We start from the raw sequence: 18,100 nt of genomic DNA on the forward strand, positions 1-18,100 counted from the left end.
AAATAGCTCAGCCCCCATCCATGTTTCAGACCACAAAGGTCTCAGCCCCCATCCCTAGTCCTGGCACTGGGCTCCTGTGGGAGCAGCACTGACTGGGGGGGTGTCCTCTCTGTGCCCAGCTGCTGGGCTGCAATTACAAGCAGGGAAGTGCTGGGAATGCTAATTAACTACTGCATAATGAGAGCAGAACAGGATCACTATCAGGGCTATGGGCTTCAGCTGCTGCATCACCGTGTGGTGCCACGGAATCACTGACCCCAAACCTGCACCCCTACTTTCCCTCCAGCCCCCAGCTCCCCCAACCCAAGGCTCCTCACCCCCGTTCTCCAGCAGCTTTCCCCTGTAGATCTTGTCCTCCACCACGTCTGTCCAGTACAGGGAGCTCTGGTTGAGGTGGAAGTCCAGGGCGATGGTGTTGCGCAGCCCGGGCACCAGGACGCTGTAGTCCCCTCGGTGCAGGTCGATGCGCCGGATCTCGTGGCGGTTGGAGAAGATGATGAACGGCTTAAAGGGGTCTGGGGGAAGCAGGGCATGGTCAGGGACGAGGCAGGGGACAGTGCACTCAGCCCCAGCTACTGTCAGCACACACACACACACCCAGCCATGCCCATCAGCACAACCCCCAGCTCCACGAGAAGACAAACACCCCCTGAGGCAGCTGGGGGGCTGCTACCACTCCCTGGTGCCCCCAAAACACACCCAGGCTGCGGCAGCTCTCGCCATCGGGCTCCAGCATCCATCCCTCGTAGCAGGAGCACTTGACATTGTACTTGTCCTGCTCGCACTTCTGGCTGCACTTGAGGTGCTTGGCACAGTAGCTCTGGATCTGGCAGGTCTTGTTGTCAGCACCCAGCTCCATGCCCAAGGGACAGGAGCACACGATGCCCTCGCCAGGAGCCACGGTGCAGTTGTGGCTGCAGCCGCCGTTGTTGAGGGAACACTGGTCTGTGGGGACAGGACATGGCTGTCACCTCCTGGTCCCACTCCAGGGTCACCCCGTGTCCCCACGCCCGTCCCCGCGCTCACCGCAGAGCTCGCCCTCGTCGGAGCCGTCGCCGCAGTCGTCGGAGCCGTCGCAGAGCTTCTCAGGGGGCAGGCAGATGGAGGTGTTGTTGGCACAGGTGTGAGAGGGGGGTTTGCACACCAGGGACTCGCAGTTCTCCTCGTCAGAGTTGTCCTCGCAGTCGCTGTCACCGTCACAGACCCAGGCCTTGCTGATGCACCGGGCTGAGGGGATGGGGTGGAAGGGGGCAGAGCAGAACCAGAAGGGACGTTATTCCAGGCATTTCCAGATGTTATCCCACACACGGGGGGCATGGGGGTGTTTGAGGAGCTCAGGGCTCCCCAAAAGTTGGACCAGAGCTGGCCCGGATGGGATAGGTCAGGGAGGGCCTGGGGGCTCAGAAGATCAGCCCCAGAACTGGGGTCCTTTCACCTTTGTCCCCAGCCCACCAAATTGTGTCCCAGCCCCTTCCTCAGAGAAGACCAGAAGGGATCTGAGGATGACACCATCCATCAGGATCACGGTTCATGGATTGGCCACTTGTGTTTCCCCATTATCCCAGCACCGAGGACCAGCTGGGATCCCCTGGGCCCTGCTCTCACCTGAGTCCTTGCAGCCGAATTTGACGTTGGGGTCGCAGACGTGGGTGACCCCCTCGCAGTTCTTCTCGTCGCTGGAGTCCATGCAGTCCGTGTCACCGTCGCAGCGCCAGCGCATGGGGATGCACAGCCCGTCCAGCCGGCACTGGAACTCGTCCGTGTGGCATCCCCCGGGCGGGCGCGTGGCTGTGGGGAGGGCACAGCTCACTGCCTGCACCCCATGGAGCTGGGGGGCTCCAGGATGCCGTGGGGACCAAGCACCCAGCCAGCAGGAAAACAGCTGGATGCACCCAGAGCTACAGGAGGAGCACTGAATACGGCCATGCTGCAGAATTCCCTGCCTAGAAGCTCTGCTTTGGCTCTGCTTTGGCATTTTGGGCAATGGCTGTGGCTGGGGGTCCCTCCCACGTGCTGGGGCTCACCCTGGTTGGTGCAGTTGGCGTGGGTCTCGTCGCTGTAGTCGCCGCAGTCGTTGTCGCCGTCGCAGGTCCAGTGCACGGGGATGCAGCGCCCGCTGTTGCATTTGAACTGGTTGCTGGAGCAGGAGTGGCTGCAGCCGGCCTCGTCGCTGTTGTCCCCGCAGTCGTTGTCTGCAGAGGGAAGCGGGGCGGGCAGGGGGTCAGCAGGAGCCCGGCCAGGAGGGGGCTGGCAGGAGGGAGGACAGCAGAGACCCCTCGCCGGGGGAAGCGGGGGACAGCAGGGACCGGACAGACCACGCTGGTGGGGTGACAGCAGCCCCTCAGCGCTGGCACTGGGACCCCCGCCATGGGCTGGAGACCCCCGGCCCTCCCACCGGCAGCACACAGAGAAAATGAAACACAGAAACTGCATAGATCAGCCATGAACCTGGGGGGCCCCGGGCTCCACTCTGGGGGGAGCGGGGCTGGGGGACGGGCGCTCCTTTGGGGGTGCACCCATGAGGAGGGGGGCTGGGACAGCCAATTGGGGTGGTTGGATTGCCTGGAGGAAACCCCCACACCTGCCTGGACAGGGGAAGTTTGGTCTCAGGGTACCTGGACACTGGCAATGCAGCCCCTCTTCCTGCCTGGCACGGGGGGCCTGGCCTGGGGACCACCACAGGGCTCCAGGGTGCATGACCCCCCTGAGACTGGTCAAGGGGATTTGCTTCCTGGTGCCTCAGGATGGGCACGAGGATGATGGCACTGTGGGGACAGTGGCACTGTGGGGACGGTGGTACTGATGGGGATGATGGCACTAATAGGGACAATGACACTGATAGGGACAATGGCACTGATGGGGACAGTGGCAGTGATAGGGATGATGACAGTGATGGGGACATTGGTACTGATGGGGACATTGGTACTGTGGGGACAGTGGTACTGATGGGGACGATGGCACTAATAGGGACAATGGCACTGATGGGGATATTGGCACTGATGGGGACAGTGGCACTGATGGGAAGATGGCACTGATGGGGACAATGGCACTGCCAGCTGCCACGTGGCCTCACCAACAGCTCAGCTCCTGCACCTGCAGCCCCTGACCTCTCCAGTCTCCCACCAAGAGGAGCTTCCCGAGTGGCTCAGCTCGGTGAGCTGGGAGGAACAGTGGCTCCCTGGCACCTGGCACGTCCCTCCTGCTGCTGGGGAGCATGGGGGACATTGCTGGAGAGCTGGGGGACATCGCCAGAGGCACCGGGGGCATTGCTGGAGAGGAGGAGGGCATCACCAGAGGCACCAGGGGCATTGCCAGAGGCTCAGGGGGCATTGCCAGAGAGGACAGGGGGGCATTGCCAGTGTCCAGCAGCAGCCCCTGGGGCTCACAGCCCCCTGGAGGGGGCAGGTCTGGGGGCTTGGGGGCCAGGTGGGTGTCTGGTGCATGTTGATCTATGCACTAACCGGTAGGCTTTGGACAGTTCTTTTCGTCAGAGCCATCCCCACAATCTTTTTCTGAAACACAGAACCACCAGACAGGAGCGTGGGCACGGTGACAAACACAACACAGCACAGTGACAAACACAGCGGGTGGCACAGAGACACTGGGACACGGACACGGACACACAGAGGCACCGGGCAGCCTGGGAGGTGAGACCAGAAGCAGCAGAGGGTGCTGGGGGAGTGGGGGGCAGCCAGGGTGGGGGGTACCCTCGTGGTGCTGCAGCTCCTGCCCCGGGCACCTCAGGGCTGCACGAGGGGCTCCATGCCATGGCCTGGCTGCCACAGTGGGGGATGCCAGGAGAAGGGACCATCCCTTGGCATCCAAGGGAGCTCAGAGAGACTCCAGGAAAAGTCCTGCACCCACAGCCAGGCACCAGTGTCTTGCCTGTTCTGAAGATGTTAATTATCCCCAACAAGGCAGAGCGGCTCAAAGATTGATATAAACTTGTGGGAAAGGAAAGCAACCTTGGGGCAAATCCTCTGTCCCAGGCCTGGCCCTGGAAAGATCCAAGGGCAGATGGGAGCTGGCTGGGAGAGCTCTCCTGCCTTTCCTGGGGCTGCAGGACCTGGCTCAATGCCACCAGCAGCTCTGGCCATGTCACACTTTGTTCCAGCACCAGGGCAGGGTTTTGGAAACCTTGCAAAGGATGCCAAGGTCTGGAACAATCCCTGCCAGGTTATTCCTGCAGCTCTCCCTGTCCCAGCACAGCCAAGGGAAATACGGGGCTGGGGGCTGCAGGATGGGCACAGCTTTGGCTCACGCTGCTCCCCTTGGGGCCTGGGCTCTGCCCCCTTCAGCACATGCTGAGAACTGGCTCAAATTGCCAAAATGGGGTCCCTGCCAGGCTGCACCCCCTCTCTGGTCTCGCCATCCCCTCGGGAGCAGCCCGGGACGGGGTCCTCACCGTTGTCACAGCGCCAGTTGATGTTGATGCAGCGCCCGTTGTTGCAGGTGAACTGTGTCAGGGGGAAGCAGGTCGGGTAGGCTGCAGAGGAGGGAGAGGCACCATCAGCACACCTCAACACACATCAGGGGACACCTCATGTGCACCCCAACCCTCCCAGCCCCAGGGAGCGCCCCCAGTGCTCCCAGTCCCAGCTCACCACACGAGGCAGACTCGTCAGAGCCGTCCCCGCAGTCATCATCCAGGTCACACGTCCAGGAGATGGGGATGCAGCGGCCGCTGGCGCAGGAGAACTGGCTGGGGGAGCAGGTCCGGGCTGGCCAGGAGGGACAGATGGAGTGTTAATGGCCCACGGTACCAAGTTTTGCCAGGGGAAGGTGGGGAACAACCCCCTGGGCTCAGGTTCAAAGGCCCAGGTGTAAAGCCAAGGTGTGGGCACACGTGAGACTGCAACACCTCAGGCTGTGGCTCAGCACGGGCTCTGTTGAGACTCCCTGAGGACAAGGCAGGGTCCTCACCTGAGCAGGTGGAGTTGGACTCGTCCTCGTTGTTGCCACAGTCGTTGTCCCCGTCGCAGAGCCAGCGGTTGGGGATGCAGCGGTTGTTCTTGCACTTGAAGCGGTCTGAAGGGCAGGTGTGCTGGTCTGCAGGGGGAAACCACACTCAGAACCTGCTCCTCATCCCACCCCATCCCTCCAACAAAGAGAAAAACCGGGACAGAAAAGGGCTGGAGCCTCAAACTTGGCATCAGAATCTCAACCAACATTTTCTTCCTATACCTCCTCCTCTCCTCGAGCTGGGGAGGGGACAGAGTGGTTCTGGCTACCTGACCCTTCCCCAACCACTGCCTCCACATCTGGGGGGGGCCTTAGCCCAAATCCCACCGCGCAGGAGGGGTCACGCACGGCAGAGCTCGGGGGCTTCGTCGCTGTTGTCCAGGCAGTCGTTGTCCCCGTCGCATTTCCAGCGCTCCTGGATGCAGCGGTTGTTCTTGCAGGCGAACTCCCCGGGCTGGCACTGCGGCGGGGGGATGTAGGATGGATTGACTGCCAAGGGGAAAGCACAGGCAGGGTTTTAACCAGGTGACCAAGTGCAGCTTTCCACAGGGAAAGAGAGTCCCCACGAGGGTCCCAGCCTACCCTGGCAGGTGACAGAGTCCGGCCCCAGGATCTGGTCCTCGGCACAGGCGCACTGGCGGCCCCGGGGGGTGGCCAGGCACAGGCTGCTGCAGCCCCCGTTGTTGACACGGCATTTGTTGGAGCCCACTGTGGAGGCAAAGGGGTGAGGAGATGGCACCTTAGTGCCCAGGGACCCCTGCAGACCCACGAGGGTGCTGGGAGCCCCCAGCCCCCTGGACTCCTCAACAGCAGCCAGCTGGAAACCCCAGGTGAGGCCACGGGGACCCCTCAGGGGACACAGAACCTGATGGAATTAGCGTGGGAAAAAGAGGGAAGGCTGGAAGGGCAGGTCACAAACAACAGGAAAGAAAACCAAGGAGCATAGAGACAGCTAACAAGAAACAAAAAGAGGCAGGGGCAAGCTCAGGCTCGCCCCCCAGCCCCTCGTGCCCCCGCACCTTGCTGCTGCTGGGCGTCGTACATGCGGATCTCGAAGATGGGCGGGCGCTCGTTGCGCAGCAGGCTCACGGCCTTGGAGGCCTGGTCCAGCCGGTAGATGCTGCCGCTGCGGTACTCGGTCCAGAACAGAAAGTTGCTGTAGTGGCACAGCCCAAAAGCGTGGTTCAGCTCCGGGCCCTCATACACGATCTGTGGGTGCAGGGAGGAGGAGAGGCTCCGTTAGCTGGGATGGGCACTCAGGGACAGGGACAGGGACACAGACAGGATCAGGGACAGGATCAGGGACAGGGACAGGGTGATGGAAAGGGAGAGCAGGGGCTCATAGCTCAGCTGCCCCAGTGCTGTGGATGATCAGTGTCCCAGACCCACGGGACCCCCCACTCGCCTTCCTCTCGGTGCCGTTGAGATAAACCATCTCGATGCGGTCGTAGAAAGCATCCACCCAGTAGAGGATCTTGGCTGGGATGTCCAGGCTCAGCCCGTTGGGCCACAGGACGGTCTTGGAGGTGATGAAGATGTTGCGGTTGGAACCATCCATCCAGGCCCTCTCGATCTTGCCCCTCTTGCTGTCCTTGGGATCCTCCTCCCAGTCTGTCCAGTACATCCACCTGCCACGGACATTAAGCTGAGCCCTGGCCTGGCCACCACAGCTTGTGACAAGACCCAACCACATCCCCGTGGCTCCACCAGACAACCCTGCCCACCCAAGCACCTCACCCATTCAGGGGGTCCACCACGATGGCGCGGGGGTGCGTCATCTTCCCTTCAATCAGCGTCTTCCGCGTCTGGGCGGCCTTTTCCAGCCGTGCCACGCTGATGGTCTTCTTGGGGCCATCATCTGTCCAGTACAGGTTGTTCCCCATCCAGTCCACAGCGATCCCCTCCACATTGTGGATGCCTTTGGGGGGAAAAGCAGAGTGGGTTCGTCACCAGCCAGGAGATGAGAAGTGGAAGCAACATTCCCAAAGGTGCACGATCCTGACCCCAAATTGAGGGGGATGATGGACACCCAGCCCCACAGGAAAGTCTGCTAGAACTGCTCTTTGAACAGAGCAAATTTTACAAAATGCCAAATATACTGAAAATTTGGACCATAGACACGTCAGGTGGGATCACCCTGAGCTAACAGATGTTTGAATATTCTGGCATTAAGCTCCTTGTATCTCAGACAGGTGTAATTGTATTATCCTTCCTGCAAGGCCAGGTCCTCGGCCACGCACCGTCCTTCAGGATGGTCTCCCTCTCCGTGCCATCAATCTTCTGACGCCCTATGAGGTAGCTGGTGGTGTCAGCAAAGTAGATGAAGCCGGTCTCGGCGTGGAAGTCCAGAGCCCGGGGGTTCATGAGGTTCTCGATGGGGATCATGTGCTCATCCGGCACCTTGGCACCCATGTCCATCCCACGGATGATGCCAGGACGTCCCTTCCCATACACCAGGAACAGCTCGTGCTCAGGTTCTGGAGAGACAGGACAGCCGTGGCCACCAGCAGGGCCGGGGCAGTGCCATGGGGGTGGCACTGGGGCTGTTGTGGGGTCACAGCAGAGAACACAGAGCCCGTGGTTCCAGCCCCTCGCCCCCCAGGTTCCCCCAGGAAGACCAGCACTCACTTTTGCAGGGACATTTGTCGCTGCCCAGGCTGAACCCGGAGCGGCAGCGGCAGGTCCGGCTCTTGTGGCTGTTCCCCAGCAGGCAGATGTCCGAGCAGCCGCCCGGCTTCCCAAACTGATCCGGCTCGCAGGCGTGGCTCCGCACTGCAACACAGAGAGGGGCTGCAGCTGCTGGGGACACCGGGGGACAGGGACACAGGGGGAACAGGGACACACCGGGGGGGAGAGACACAAGGGGGACGGGGAGCACAGGGGGGAGCATGGGGGGGACAGGGACACAGGGGGGACAGGGAGCACAGGGGGGACATGGATCATGGTGGGGACAGGGACACAGGGAGACAGGGAGCACAGGACTGCAACCACAGGGACATGGGGATGATCTCATGGGTCCTCCCTGGGCTGTAAGGGGGCTCATTCCTCCCAGGAGCTCCCAGCCAGTCAGGGAAGGACTGAGCACAGCACAGAGATGGGAAAGGACTTTCCCATGGGAAGGATCCCTGGGGACAAGCCAGCATGTCCCAGCACACCACCACAGCCACATGGCCACACTGCCCCATCCTGCTGCACCGGCGGGACAAGCCCTGGGAGCAGGGACAGCCAGCACCACCCGGAGAGCCCCTTAATCACACTCCTTCCCTGCTCAGAAATCTCCTGATTAATTTTATATGCTGGAAAATGCCAAGCAGGCTGCAGACACTAAGAGGATTTATAAGGAGTAAATTGATTAACTGCAGGAAGGTGCTGGGGGTGGAGCAGGCAGGGATGGATGCAGGGAGGGGTTGGAGCAGCACTGGAGGCTTTCAGCTCCCTGGAATTCCCTCAGCGCTTGGGAGCACCAGGGTGAACGTGCTGGCAGTGGGGACAGAGAGTAAGAGGGACCATTAATATTTTAAGATGTCACATTTGCTCCCACATCTCTGTACTCTCCATGATCCACGTGGTGCAGGTCTCACAGGAAGAGACACAGTGCTAGCAGGAAAAAGGGGGCAGCCCAGGATGTTCAGCAGCCCTGGGGAGCAGGAATCCCAGAATCCCTGAGGTCAGAAAAGATCACTGAGCCCAACCTGTGACCAATCCCCACCTTGTCAACCCCAACCAACCACACCACATCCACTCAATCCTTGGACACCTCCAGCAACGGAAACTTCCAACACCTGACCACCCTTCCCACGGGAAAAAATTCCTCCTGAAATCCCACCCAAGCCCCTTGCTGAGGAACCAGGGAGCTGTAACTCCAAAGTGAGGGTCGCACCTGTGGGCTGGCGGCGCTGGTGGTAGATGTGCAGCGCTCCACCCTTGTCCACCCGTGTCACCACCTGGTACTCGGTGCTGTTGAAGCGGTTGACGCGGATGACGCTGGTTTTCTGCTGGGCGTTGGCGTTGTCCGAGTTGGTGGCGTACAGGTAGTTCTCAAAAACAGTCAGCCCGTACAGGTGTTCGATCTGGAAGGCACCAGGTGAGGGGCACAAGGGATTTAGGAGTTGTGAAAGACACAAGGGATTTAGGAGTTGTGAGAGCCACAAGGGATTTTGGAGTTGAGAGCCACAGAGGATTTAGGAGTTGTGAGAGCCACAAGTGATTTTGGAGTTGAGAGAGCCACAGAGGATTTAGGAGTTGTGAGAGCCACAAGGGATTTAGGAGCTGTGAGAGTCACAGAGGATTTAGGAGTTGAGAGCCACAAGTGGTTTTGGAGTTGAGAGAGCCACAAGGGATTTAGGAGTTGTGAGAGCTACAGAGGATTTAGGAGTTGAGAGAGCCACAAGGGATTTTGGAGTTGTGAGAGCCACAAGGGATTTTGGAGTTGAGAGCCACAAGTGATTTAGGAGTTGTGAGAGTCACAGAGGATTTAGGAGTTGAGAGCCACAAGTGATTCTGGAGTTGAGAGAGCCACAAGGGATTTAGGAGTTGTGAGAGCTACAAGGGATTTAGGAACTGAGAGTCACAAGTGATTCAGGAGTTGAGAGCCACAAGTGATTTAGGAGTTGAGAGCCACACAGGATTTAGGAGTTGTGAGATCTACAGAGGATTTAGGAATTGAGAGAGCCACAGAGGATTTAGGAGTTGAGAGAGCCAGGCTCCAGGACACCCAAACCCCTGATCCCACCCAATGGCTCTCACCCATCACTGACCATCAGTGATGGCCATCCCACCTGATGGCTCTCACCCATCACTGGCCATCAGTGATGGCCATCCCACCTGATGGCTCTCACCCATCACTGACCATCAGTGATGGCCATCCCACCTGACGGCTCTCACCCATCACTGACCAGCACTGTGGTCTTGCCCATCAAGATCATCCTTGGCAGGACCACGTTCAGTGCTCACTTTGCTGGACCTCTAAAGTCCCACCAGCAGAGCAGTGGCACCCAGGACACCGAGCTTGGACCCCTGTCCCCCACACCCCCTCACCAGGATGCCCTGGATGATGGTGTGCCTGTTCTTGCCCTCGTAGTCCACCACCTCGATGTAGTCCAGGTAGGCATCAGCCCAGTAGACCAGGCGGTTCACCAGGTCCAGGGTGATGCCGTGTGGGAAGACAATCTTGCTGTCCACCAGCTTGGTGCGGTTCTGCCCGTCCATGTCGCAGCGCTCCACCTTGGGGATCTGCCCGTAGTCGGTGAAGAACACCTTGCTGCGAGAGAAGAGCAGAGCAGGGAGCTCAGAGCCAGGATGAGTTTTGGGAGAGGGAGGATGTGGACGTGGGGATGCCCACAGAGCTCCTGGGAGATTCAGATGTGCTGGTGTTACAGGAAGAGGAGCCCACATGCACACGTGGGGTTGTACATGTGAAAACACAACCTGAGGTGGCTGCTGTGCATCCCAGAGCTGTCTTGCCTGTGGTGGCAACTCCCAGCGCAGCACAGCAGAGCCTGAGATCAGCACTGCCACCACAGAGCCCAGGGGACTTAACTCAGTCACCTGAGGGGCTTGTCTGCACAGCCCTGCTCGAGCCTGGAGCCTCCCTCCAGGATTCCCTGTGATATTTGTTTGTTTATACGAAATAATCCTGATTTTCTGCTCAGCAACACCAGCTTTTTCCATGAGAGCCAGGAGGGAAGTGCCCACCAGGAAAGCAGCTGGCAAGAGGGGAATTTTCCCTCTTTGGTGGTTACTCTGCTCTGCCCGCCGTGGGGCTGGCAGCTGCCAGGGGTGCCCTGAGCTGCTCCCATGATTCAGAATCCTGGCATCCCCACCCTCAAAGCTGTGCAGAAGGCAGTGCCAGGACACACAGGCACCAGGGAGCTGCCCTGGCTGTGCACGGAGCCACTCGGGCTGGGGACAAAGGGACATCGAGGAGGTGGCATTGTGGGGAGGGAGGGGAGAGCCTGTGAGTGCCACAAAACCGGGAGCAGGCGGCCTTGGGACCCCCCTGCGGACAATTTTTGGGGATTTCGGGGACATTTGGGGTCATTTGGGGACATTTTGGGGTCATTTTGGGGACATTTTGAGGACATTTAGGGACATTTGGTGGGTTGGGGACATTGGCAGGCAGCCTTGGGACCCCCCTGGGGGCGTTTTTGGGACAATTTTTGGGGATTTTGGGGACATTTGGGGTCATTTGGGGACATTTTGGGGTCATTTTGGGGACATTTTGAGGACATTTAGGGACATTTGGTGGGTTGGGGACATTTTGAGGGGTTCTGGGGGGTTGGGGAGACATTTGGGGACATTAGGAGGAGTTTTAGGGACATTTTGGGGCTTTTTGGGTCCTTTTGGGGGCATTTTGGGGTTTTCTGGGTTATTTTAGGGACATTTGAGGGATTTGGGGGACACTTGGGGACATTTGGGGGGAGTTGGGGACAACTGGAGGAATTTTAGGGATATTTTGGGTCATCTGGGGGCCATTTTGGAGGTTTGGGGTAGTTTTTGGGGGAATTTGGGGCCGTTTTGGGGGTTTTAGGGTCTTTTTTGGGGTATTTGGGGCCATTTTGGGGGGATTTGGGGCCATTTTGGGGGTTTTAGTGTCTTTTTGGGGGGATTTGAGGTCATTTTGGGGGTTTTAGGGTCATTTTTGGGGGATTTGGGGCCATTTTGGGGGTTTTACAGTCGTTTTTTGTGGATTTGGGGCCATTTTGGGGGTTTTAGGGTCGTTTTTGTGGGGATTTGGGGCAAAGCTGTGACCAGGCTGTGTGTCACGAGCTGCAAGCAGCAGCTTCTCCTGATCCGGGCCAGGTGTGTCCCACCGGACTGAGCCCTGCACAGCTGCTGGGTGGGCAGTGTCCCTGCAGGGAGGGCTCACAGAGGGCACAGGAAACCCCCCCCCACCCCAGAGGGACAGGCCACCCTCGCCAATTGTCCCCGAGGGTGGCGAATTCCCAGGACTCACCCCATGGCTGGGTCCAGCGCGATCCCCTTGGGATTGTACAGCTCCAGGTCCAGCAGGGTGACACAGGTGTCCCCGTTCTTGTTGCACACAAAGATCCTGTCATCGATGTCATCCACGAAGTAGAAGTTGCCCGTGAGCCAGTCGATGGCCATCTGCTCCACGTCTGGGCCAGGACAGGGAGGGAAGGGGGGGTCAGGTGGGGAGGGACAGAGCCAGGAGCCCCCCAGGGTGACAAACGCCAGCACAGCTGAGGAATGAGCCACGAATGCACTGGGACCTGCAGCCCTACCAAGGATCTGCTCTGGTCACCCTGTGTGGAGACACAGGGCACCCACAGCACCCACAGGGCACCCACAGGGTACCCACAGCACCCACAGGGCATCCACAGCACCCACAGGGCACCCACAGGGCGCCCATGGCACCCACAGGGCACCCACGGTACCGACAGGGCATCCACAGCACCCACAGAGCACCCACAGGGCACCCACAGCACACATAGGGCACCCACAGGGCGCCCATGGCACCCACAGGGCATCCACAGGGCACCCACAGCACCCACAGGGCACCCACAGGGCACTCATGGCACCCATGGCACCCACAACACCCACAGCACCCACAGAGCACCCACAGGGCACCCACAGTACCCACAGCACACATAGGGCATCCACAGGGCGCCCATGGCACCCACAGCACCCACAGGGCATCCACAGGGCACCCACAGCACCCCAGGGTGACCTGCTGCCCCCAGACAAGCCAGGGACACCACACACAGCCAGGAGAGCACCTGGTGTGAGCACCAGGGGAGCACCCTGCAGGAACACTGGGAATTCATCCTGCAGGAATATTGGGAATTCACCCTGCAGGAACACTGGGAATTCATCCCTCAGAAACACTGGGAATTCATCCTGAAGGAACACTGGGAATTCACCCTGCAGGAATACTGGGAATTCATCCTGCAGGAATACTGGGAATTAAGTCCTCAGAAACTCTGGGAATTAATTCTTCAGAAACACTGGGAATTCATCCTCCAGGAATATTGGGAATTAATCCTGCAGAAACACTGGGAATTCCCCCTGCAGGAACACTGGGAATTAAGTCCTCAGAAATACTGGGAATTCATCCTGCACGAATATTGGGAATTCACCCTGCAGGAACACTGGGAATTCACCCTGGGAATTCATCCCTGCAGAAGCACTGAAAATTCATCCTGCAGGAATACTGGGAATTTATCCCACAGGAATATTGGGAATTCACCCTGCAGGAACACTGGGAATTCATCCTGCAGAGCAGGAACACTGGGAATTAAGTCCTCAGAAACACTGGGAATTCATCCTGCAGGAATATTGGGAATTCACCCTGCAGGAACACTGGGAATTCATCCTGCAGAAACACTGGGAATTCACCCTGGGAATTCATCCCTGCAGAAGCACTGAAAATTCATCCTGCAGGAATACTGGGAATTTATCCCACAGGAATATTGGGAATTCACCCTGCAGGAACAGCAGCGGGGCAGGGGGAGCTCAGCACGGTGGCTGCTGGAGAAGGGAGTGGGCAGCAGGGAAGGGGCTCCAAGAGCAGCACAGGGATGGGACACGTGGCAGCGAGGGGGGCCAAGGGCAGATCCCGCTGGGCAAGGTGGGAGCAGAGCTAATCCAGAGCTGCAGGGACACCCCGGGGCCTGGGGCAGGTGAGAGACAGCACCTGGCACGCAGCGTGTGAGCATTTAATTAAAGCAGTGAAAAATCCTGTTAAATCGGATCAACCCAACGTGCCCGAATTCCTGCCTGGCCACCGGGGCAGGGCTCAGCACTGCTCAGCCCCTCCTGAGCCTGCCAGGCCAGGGGCCAGGCTGAGGGGCTGCGGCTCCCAGAGATCACAAGGGTTTTGGAGAGCTGTCCTTTGGATGAGTGCCCCCCCAGACCCTGCATCCCCATCACTGCAGCACCACAGCCAGCACGGACAGGGCGGAGCAGGGATGGGGCACAGCAGGGACACAGAAGGACCCAGAGGTCAGAGGGAGCCAGAGAACCCTGGAAGAAGGAGCAGGGATGGGGCACAGTGACCCCTCAGTCCCAGCACCCCAAGACCAACAGGACCTGGACAGTTCTGGAGGAGCAGGGATGGGGCACAGCAAACCCCCTGTCCCAGCACCCCAAGGCCAGCAGGACTTGGACAGCCCCAGAGAAGCAGGGATGGGGCACAGCAGGGACACAGAAGGACCCAGAGGTCAGAGGGAGCCAGAGAGCCCTGGAGGAAGGAGCAGGGATGGGGCACAGTGACGCCCCTGTCCCAGCATCTAGAGGTCAGCAGGACTCAGAGAGCTCTGGAGGAGCAGGGATGGGGCACAGCAAACCCCCTGTCCCAGCACCCCAAGGCCAGCAGAACCTGGATAGTTCTGGAGGAGCAGGGATGGGGCACAGCAAACCCCCTGTCCCAGCACCCCAAGGCCAGCAGAACCTGGATAGTTCTGGAGGAGCAGGGATGGGGCACAGCAAACCCCCTGTCCCAGCACCCCAAGGCCAGCAGAACCTGGATAGTTCTGGAGGAGCAGGGATGGGGCACAGCAAACCCCCTGTCCCAGCACCCCAAGGCCAGCAGAACCTGGATAGTTCTGGAGGAGCAGGGATGGGGCACAGCAAACCCCCTGTCCCAGCACCCCAAGGCCAGCAGAACCTGGATAGTTCTGGAGGAGCAGGGATGGGGCACAGCAAACCCCCTGTCCCAGCACCCCAAGGCCAGCAGAACCTGGATAGTTCTGGAGGAGCAGGGATGGGGCACAGCAAACCCCCTGTCCCAGCACCCCAAGGCCAGCAGAACCTGGATAGTTCTGGAGGAGCAGGGATGGGGCACAGCAAACCCCCTGTCCCAGCACCCCAAGGCCAGCAGAACCTGGATAGTTCTGGAGGAGCAGGGATGGGGCACAGCAAACCCCCTGTCCCAGCACCCCAAGGCCAGCAGAACCTGGATAGTTCTGGAGGAGCAGGGATGGGGCACAGCAAACCCCCTGTCCCAGCACCCCAAGGCCAGCAGAACCTGGATAGTTCTGGAGGAGCAGGGATGGGGCACAGCAAACCCCCTGTCCCAGCACCCCAAGGCCAGCAGAACCTGGATAGTTCTGGAGGAGCAGGGATGGGGCACAGCAAACCCCCTGTCCCAGCACCCCAAGGCCAGCAGAACCTGGATAGTTCTGGAGGAGCAGGGATGGGGCACAGCAAACCCCCTGTCCCAGCACCCCAAGGCCAGCAGAACCTGGATAGTTCTGGAGGAGCAGGGATGGGGCACAGCAAACCCCCTGTCCCAGCACCCCAAGGCCAGCAGAACCTGGATAGTTCTGGAGGAGCAGGGATGGGGCACAGCAAACCCCCTGTCCCAGCACCCCAAGGCCAGCAGAACCTGGATAGTTCTGGAGGAGCAGGGATGGGGCACAGCAAACCCCCTGTCCCAGCACCCCAAGGCCAGCAGAACCTGGATAGTTCTGGAGGAGCAGGGATGGGGCACAGCAAACCCCCTGTCCCAGCACCCCAAGGCCAGCAGAACCTGGATAGTTCTGGAGGAGCAGGGATGGGGCACAGCAAACCCCCTGTCCCAGCACCCCAAGGCCAGCAGAACCTGGATAGTTCTGGAGGAGCAGGGATGGGGCACAGTGACGCCCCTGTCCCAGCATCTAGAGGTCAGCAGGACTCAGAGAGCTCTGGAAGAGCAGGGATGGGGCACAGTGACCCCCCTGTCCCATCATCCCAAGGCCAGCAGGACCTGGACAGCCCTGAGGGATCAAGGATGGGCCACAGCAGCCTCACAGTCCCAGCATCTAGAGGTCAGCAGGACTCAGAGAGCTCTGGAAGAGCAGGGATGGGGCACAGTGACCCCCCTGTCCCATCATCCCAAGGCCAGCAGGACCTGGACAGCCCCAGAGAAGCCGGGATGGGCCACAGCAGCGCCAGGACCCAGGACCCCAAGGTCAGTGAGACCCAGACAGCCCCAGTGGAGCAGGGCCAGACAGCACTGAATTATTAACCAACGCAGCAGCTCGGCAGGGAAAACACGAATCAAGCCAGGAGGTTTTGCAATGCCCCCACCCCACCCCGGTCCCGGGGTTCTCCTCGGCGACGCCGACTCCATCCACGCCGCCAGGAGAGCGCGGGATGAGCACGCAGAGAGTTTGGGGTGCACAAACCCCAACTCCCATCCCTGAGTCAGCCAGGCCAGCTCACCCAGCCCTTCGTGGGCCACGGGGGACGGGGATGGGGACACGCTGATGCCGACGGTGACCCCCCCTCCGGAAGGGTGAGGCCGCGGCGCCCGCAGCCGCCACCCGGCGAGAGGCAGCTCGTAAAAACAAGTGGAAACAGCCCGAGCCAAGGAATGAGCATCAACCCCAAACAGGGCTCCCAACGTGCCAGGGCTGGCACAGGGCTCGTGAGGCTCCTGCTCCAGCCAGGACCCCCTATCCCATCACAAACCAGAGGGGTTTGGGATGAAAACCACCTAAAAATGTACATTGGGGTGCAAGGGCCATGTTCTGCCCCCGAGACAGAGTCCTGCAGTCACCAGCAGCACCCAGCGCCCTCCCCTGCTCCCCACCCAGCACCCCCAAACCCCCCTGTGACGTGGGGAGGGGGCGGCAGGGCCCTGCCGGGGCGAGAAACGCTTCAGCAAAGGGATGTGCAAGAATTCCCCAAAAAAAGCAGGTCTTGGCTGGCGCCTGCGTGGCTGAGTCAGAGTCACAGGACCGGGGGAGCGATCCAAGCAGGGGCGGATGGGGAGCGTTGGCAGAACGGCTCGGGGGCCCTCGCCCCCCACCCACTGCTGCAGACCCCCGGGTTCTCCTCCTCGAGGGGGTCCAACCATCTCTGTCCCTCTGTCCCACCAGCAGAGCCCCTTTCCCGTTGCTCTCCTGCCTCTCCCTCCGAGCTGGAGCTGCGTCCAGCCCAACACTCAGAGGAATCCAAAGGGAAAATGGCCAAAACAAGCCACAGACTTCCAGCCCCACGCTCCCCTCACACCCATCCTGCCACAGCCCGCGGGAGCAGAGGGTCCTGGTCCAGCTGGGGGTCTCCAGACAGGCCCCAGCTCCGAGCAGGGCAGCACAGGGCTGGGGGGCTGGGGGTGACGCAAGCACTTGCTCCTCTCCTAGGCTTTATTTTTGCAGCTGGAAAGCATTACCCTCCTCAAAGGCTTTTGTTTTCCAGCTTTGCTCCTTCTCTCCCCGCTCACCATCCTCCCCTCTCCTTCGTAGGAATCACTTTTTATTTCTTTATTATTACCGCTGTTGTTATTATCATCATCATTGTTATTTTCATCATCATCATCATCATTATTATTATTATTTTCAGCTCTTTCTTGTAGCCTCAGCTAAACCTGGATTTCCTCTTGAACTTTTGGTGGAAGCTAATTTAGAAAACATCTATTTTAAGCCCTGGTGCTGGCCTGCAGAAACTTTAACCCCCCTCCTTCTCAATTTTTGGAGAGGGGGGAAGTCTCCCCCTGCGTCCCCCCTCCCCAGAATGGGACAGTGCCACGGCCACCCATGACCATAAAAACACCCTTTGGACCCACCTGAGGGGACCAGCAGGGATGACCCTGTGCCCTGGAGGGGTCGTAGGTGATTTGCACCGAGACTCCCAGGGGTGGAGACCACCCCCCTCCCTCCCAGAGCCCCCCTCAGGCGCCTCTCCCCACCAATTCCCATCCTGGAATCAATCCTCCTCCTTGCTCAACCTCGGCGGGGCGTTGCGGGCGATTGCGACACGCCGAGCTCGTTTCCCAAGATTTATTTATTTGAGAGCCTTTGGAATTGAGCTGGTGGGGGCAGAGAGCGGGGAATGTCGGCTTTCCAAGGCTCTTCCTGGGACAGGCAGCCAAAAAAACCTCACAGGGACGGGGACAGGGTCCAGGCCAGCAGCCCCGCTCGGGGGGGAGGTGGCCTTGCCAGCAGGGAGGGCAGATGGAGGGAGGATGGAGGATGAGGGAACTTCACTAAAGTTGCTCAACACGGGCGGGTTGGCAACTTCAGCAAACCCCAAAACCCACCCTCACAGATGTTTCCTGGTTTCACACCCGCCAGGGCCCGAGCGATCCTGCCGCAAAACCCTGCGTGTCACACTGAGCTTGGATTTTCCCTTTTCAGAGAATCCCGGAATGGTTTGGATCAAAAGGGATCTTAAAGATCATCCCAGTCCCACC

The 18,100-nt window shown here is 59.7% G+C and overlaps 1 protein-coding gene across 1 annotated transcript in view; it reads right to left on the reverse strand.

Moving 5' to 3' along the window:
• LRP1 (LDL receptor related protein 1) overlaps positions 1–18,100 on the reverse strand; it is a gene marked incomplete at its 3' end in the record, with an annotated part of 88,779 nt that overhangs the window by 38,642 nt on the left and 32,037 nt on the right. The window contains exons 8-25 of the mRNA XM_041472679.1: positions 11,918–12,080; positions 10,000–10,222; positions 8,843–9,032; positions 7,591–7,734; positions 7,203–7,439; positions 6,700–6,880; positions 6,368–6,590; positions 5,982–6,171; positions 5,545–5,670; positions 5,311–5,451; positions 4,924–5,049; positions 4,605–4,721; positions 4,406–4,486; positions 2,025–2,192; positions 1,606–1,788; positions 1,027–1,227; positions 700–945; positions 318–515 (exon numbers count right to left, since the gene is read on the reverse strand). Of these exons, the coding sequence (XP_041328613.1) occupies positions 318–515; positions 700–945; positions 1,027–1,227; positions 1,606–1,788; positions 2,025–2,192; positions 4,406–4,486; positions 4,605–4,721; positions 4,924–5,049; positions 5,311–5,451; positions 5,545–5,670; positions 5,982–6,171; positions 6,368–6,590; positions 6,700–6,880; positions 7,203–7,439; positions 7,591–7,734; positions 8,843–9,032; positions 10,000–10,222; positions 11,918–12,080 (3,138 nt within the window). The remainder of the gene's footprint in view (positions 1–317; positions 516–699; positions 946–1,026; positions 1,228–1,605; positions 1,789–2,024; positions 2,193–4,405; positions 4,487–4,604; positions 4,722–4,923; positions 5,050–5,310; positions 5,452–5,544; positions 5,671–5,981; positions 6,172–6,367; positions 6,591–6,699; positions 6,881–7,202; positions 7,440–7,590; positions 7,735–8,842; positions 9,033–9,999; positions 10,223–11,917; positions 12,081–18,100) is intronic.

This window comes from Pyrgilauda ruficollis, unplaced genomic scaffold (genome assembly GCF_017590135.1).
Source record: "Pyrgilauda ruficollis isolate IOZ18807 unplaced genomic scaffold, ASM1759013v1 scaffold296, whole genome shotgun sequence".
Classification (NCBI taxonomy): Eukaryota; Metazoa; Chordata; class Aves; order Passeriformes; family Passeridae; genus Pyrgilauda; species Pyrgilauda ruficollis.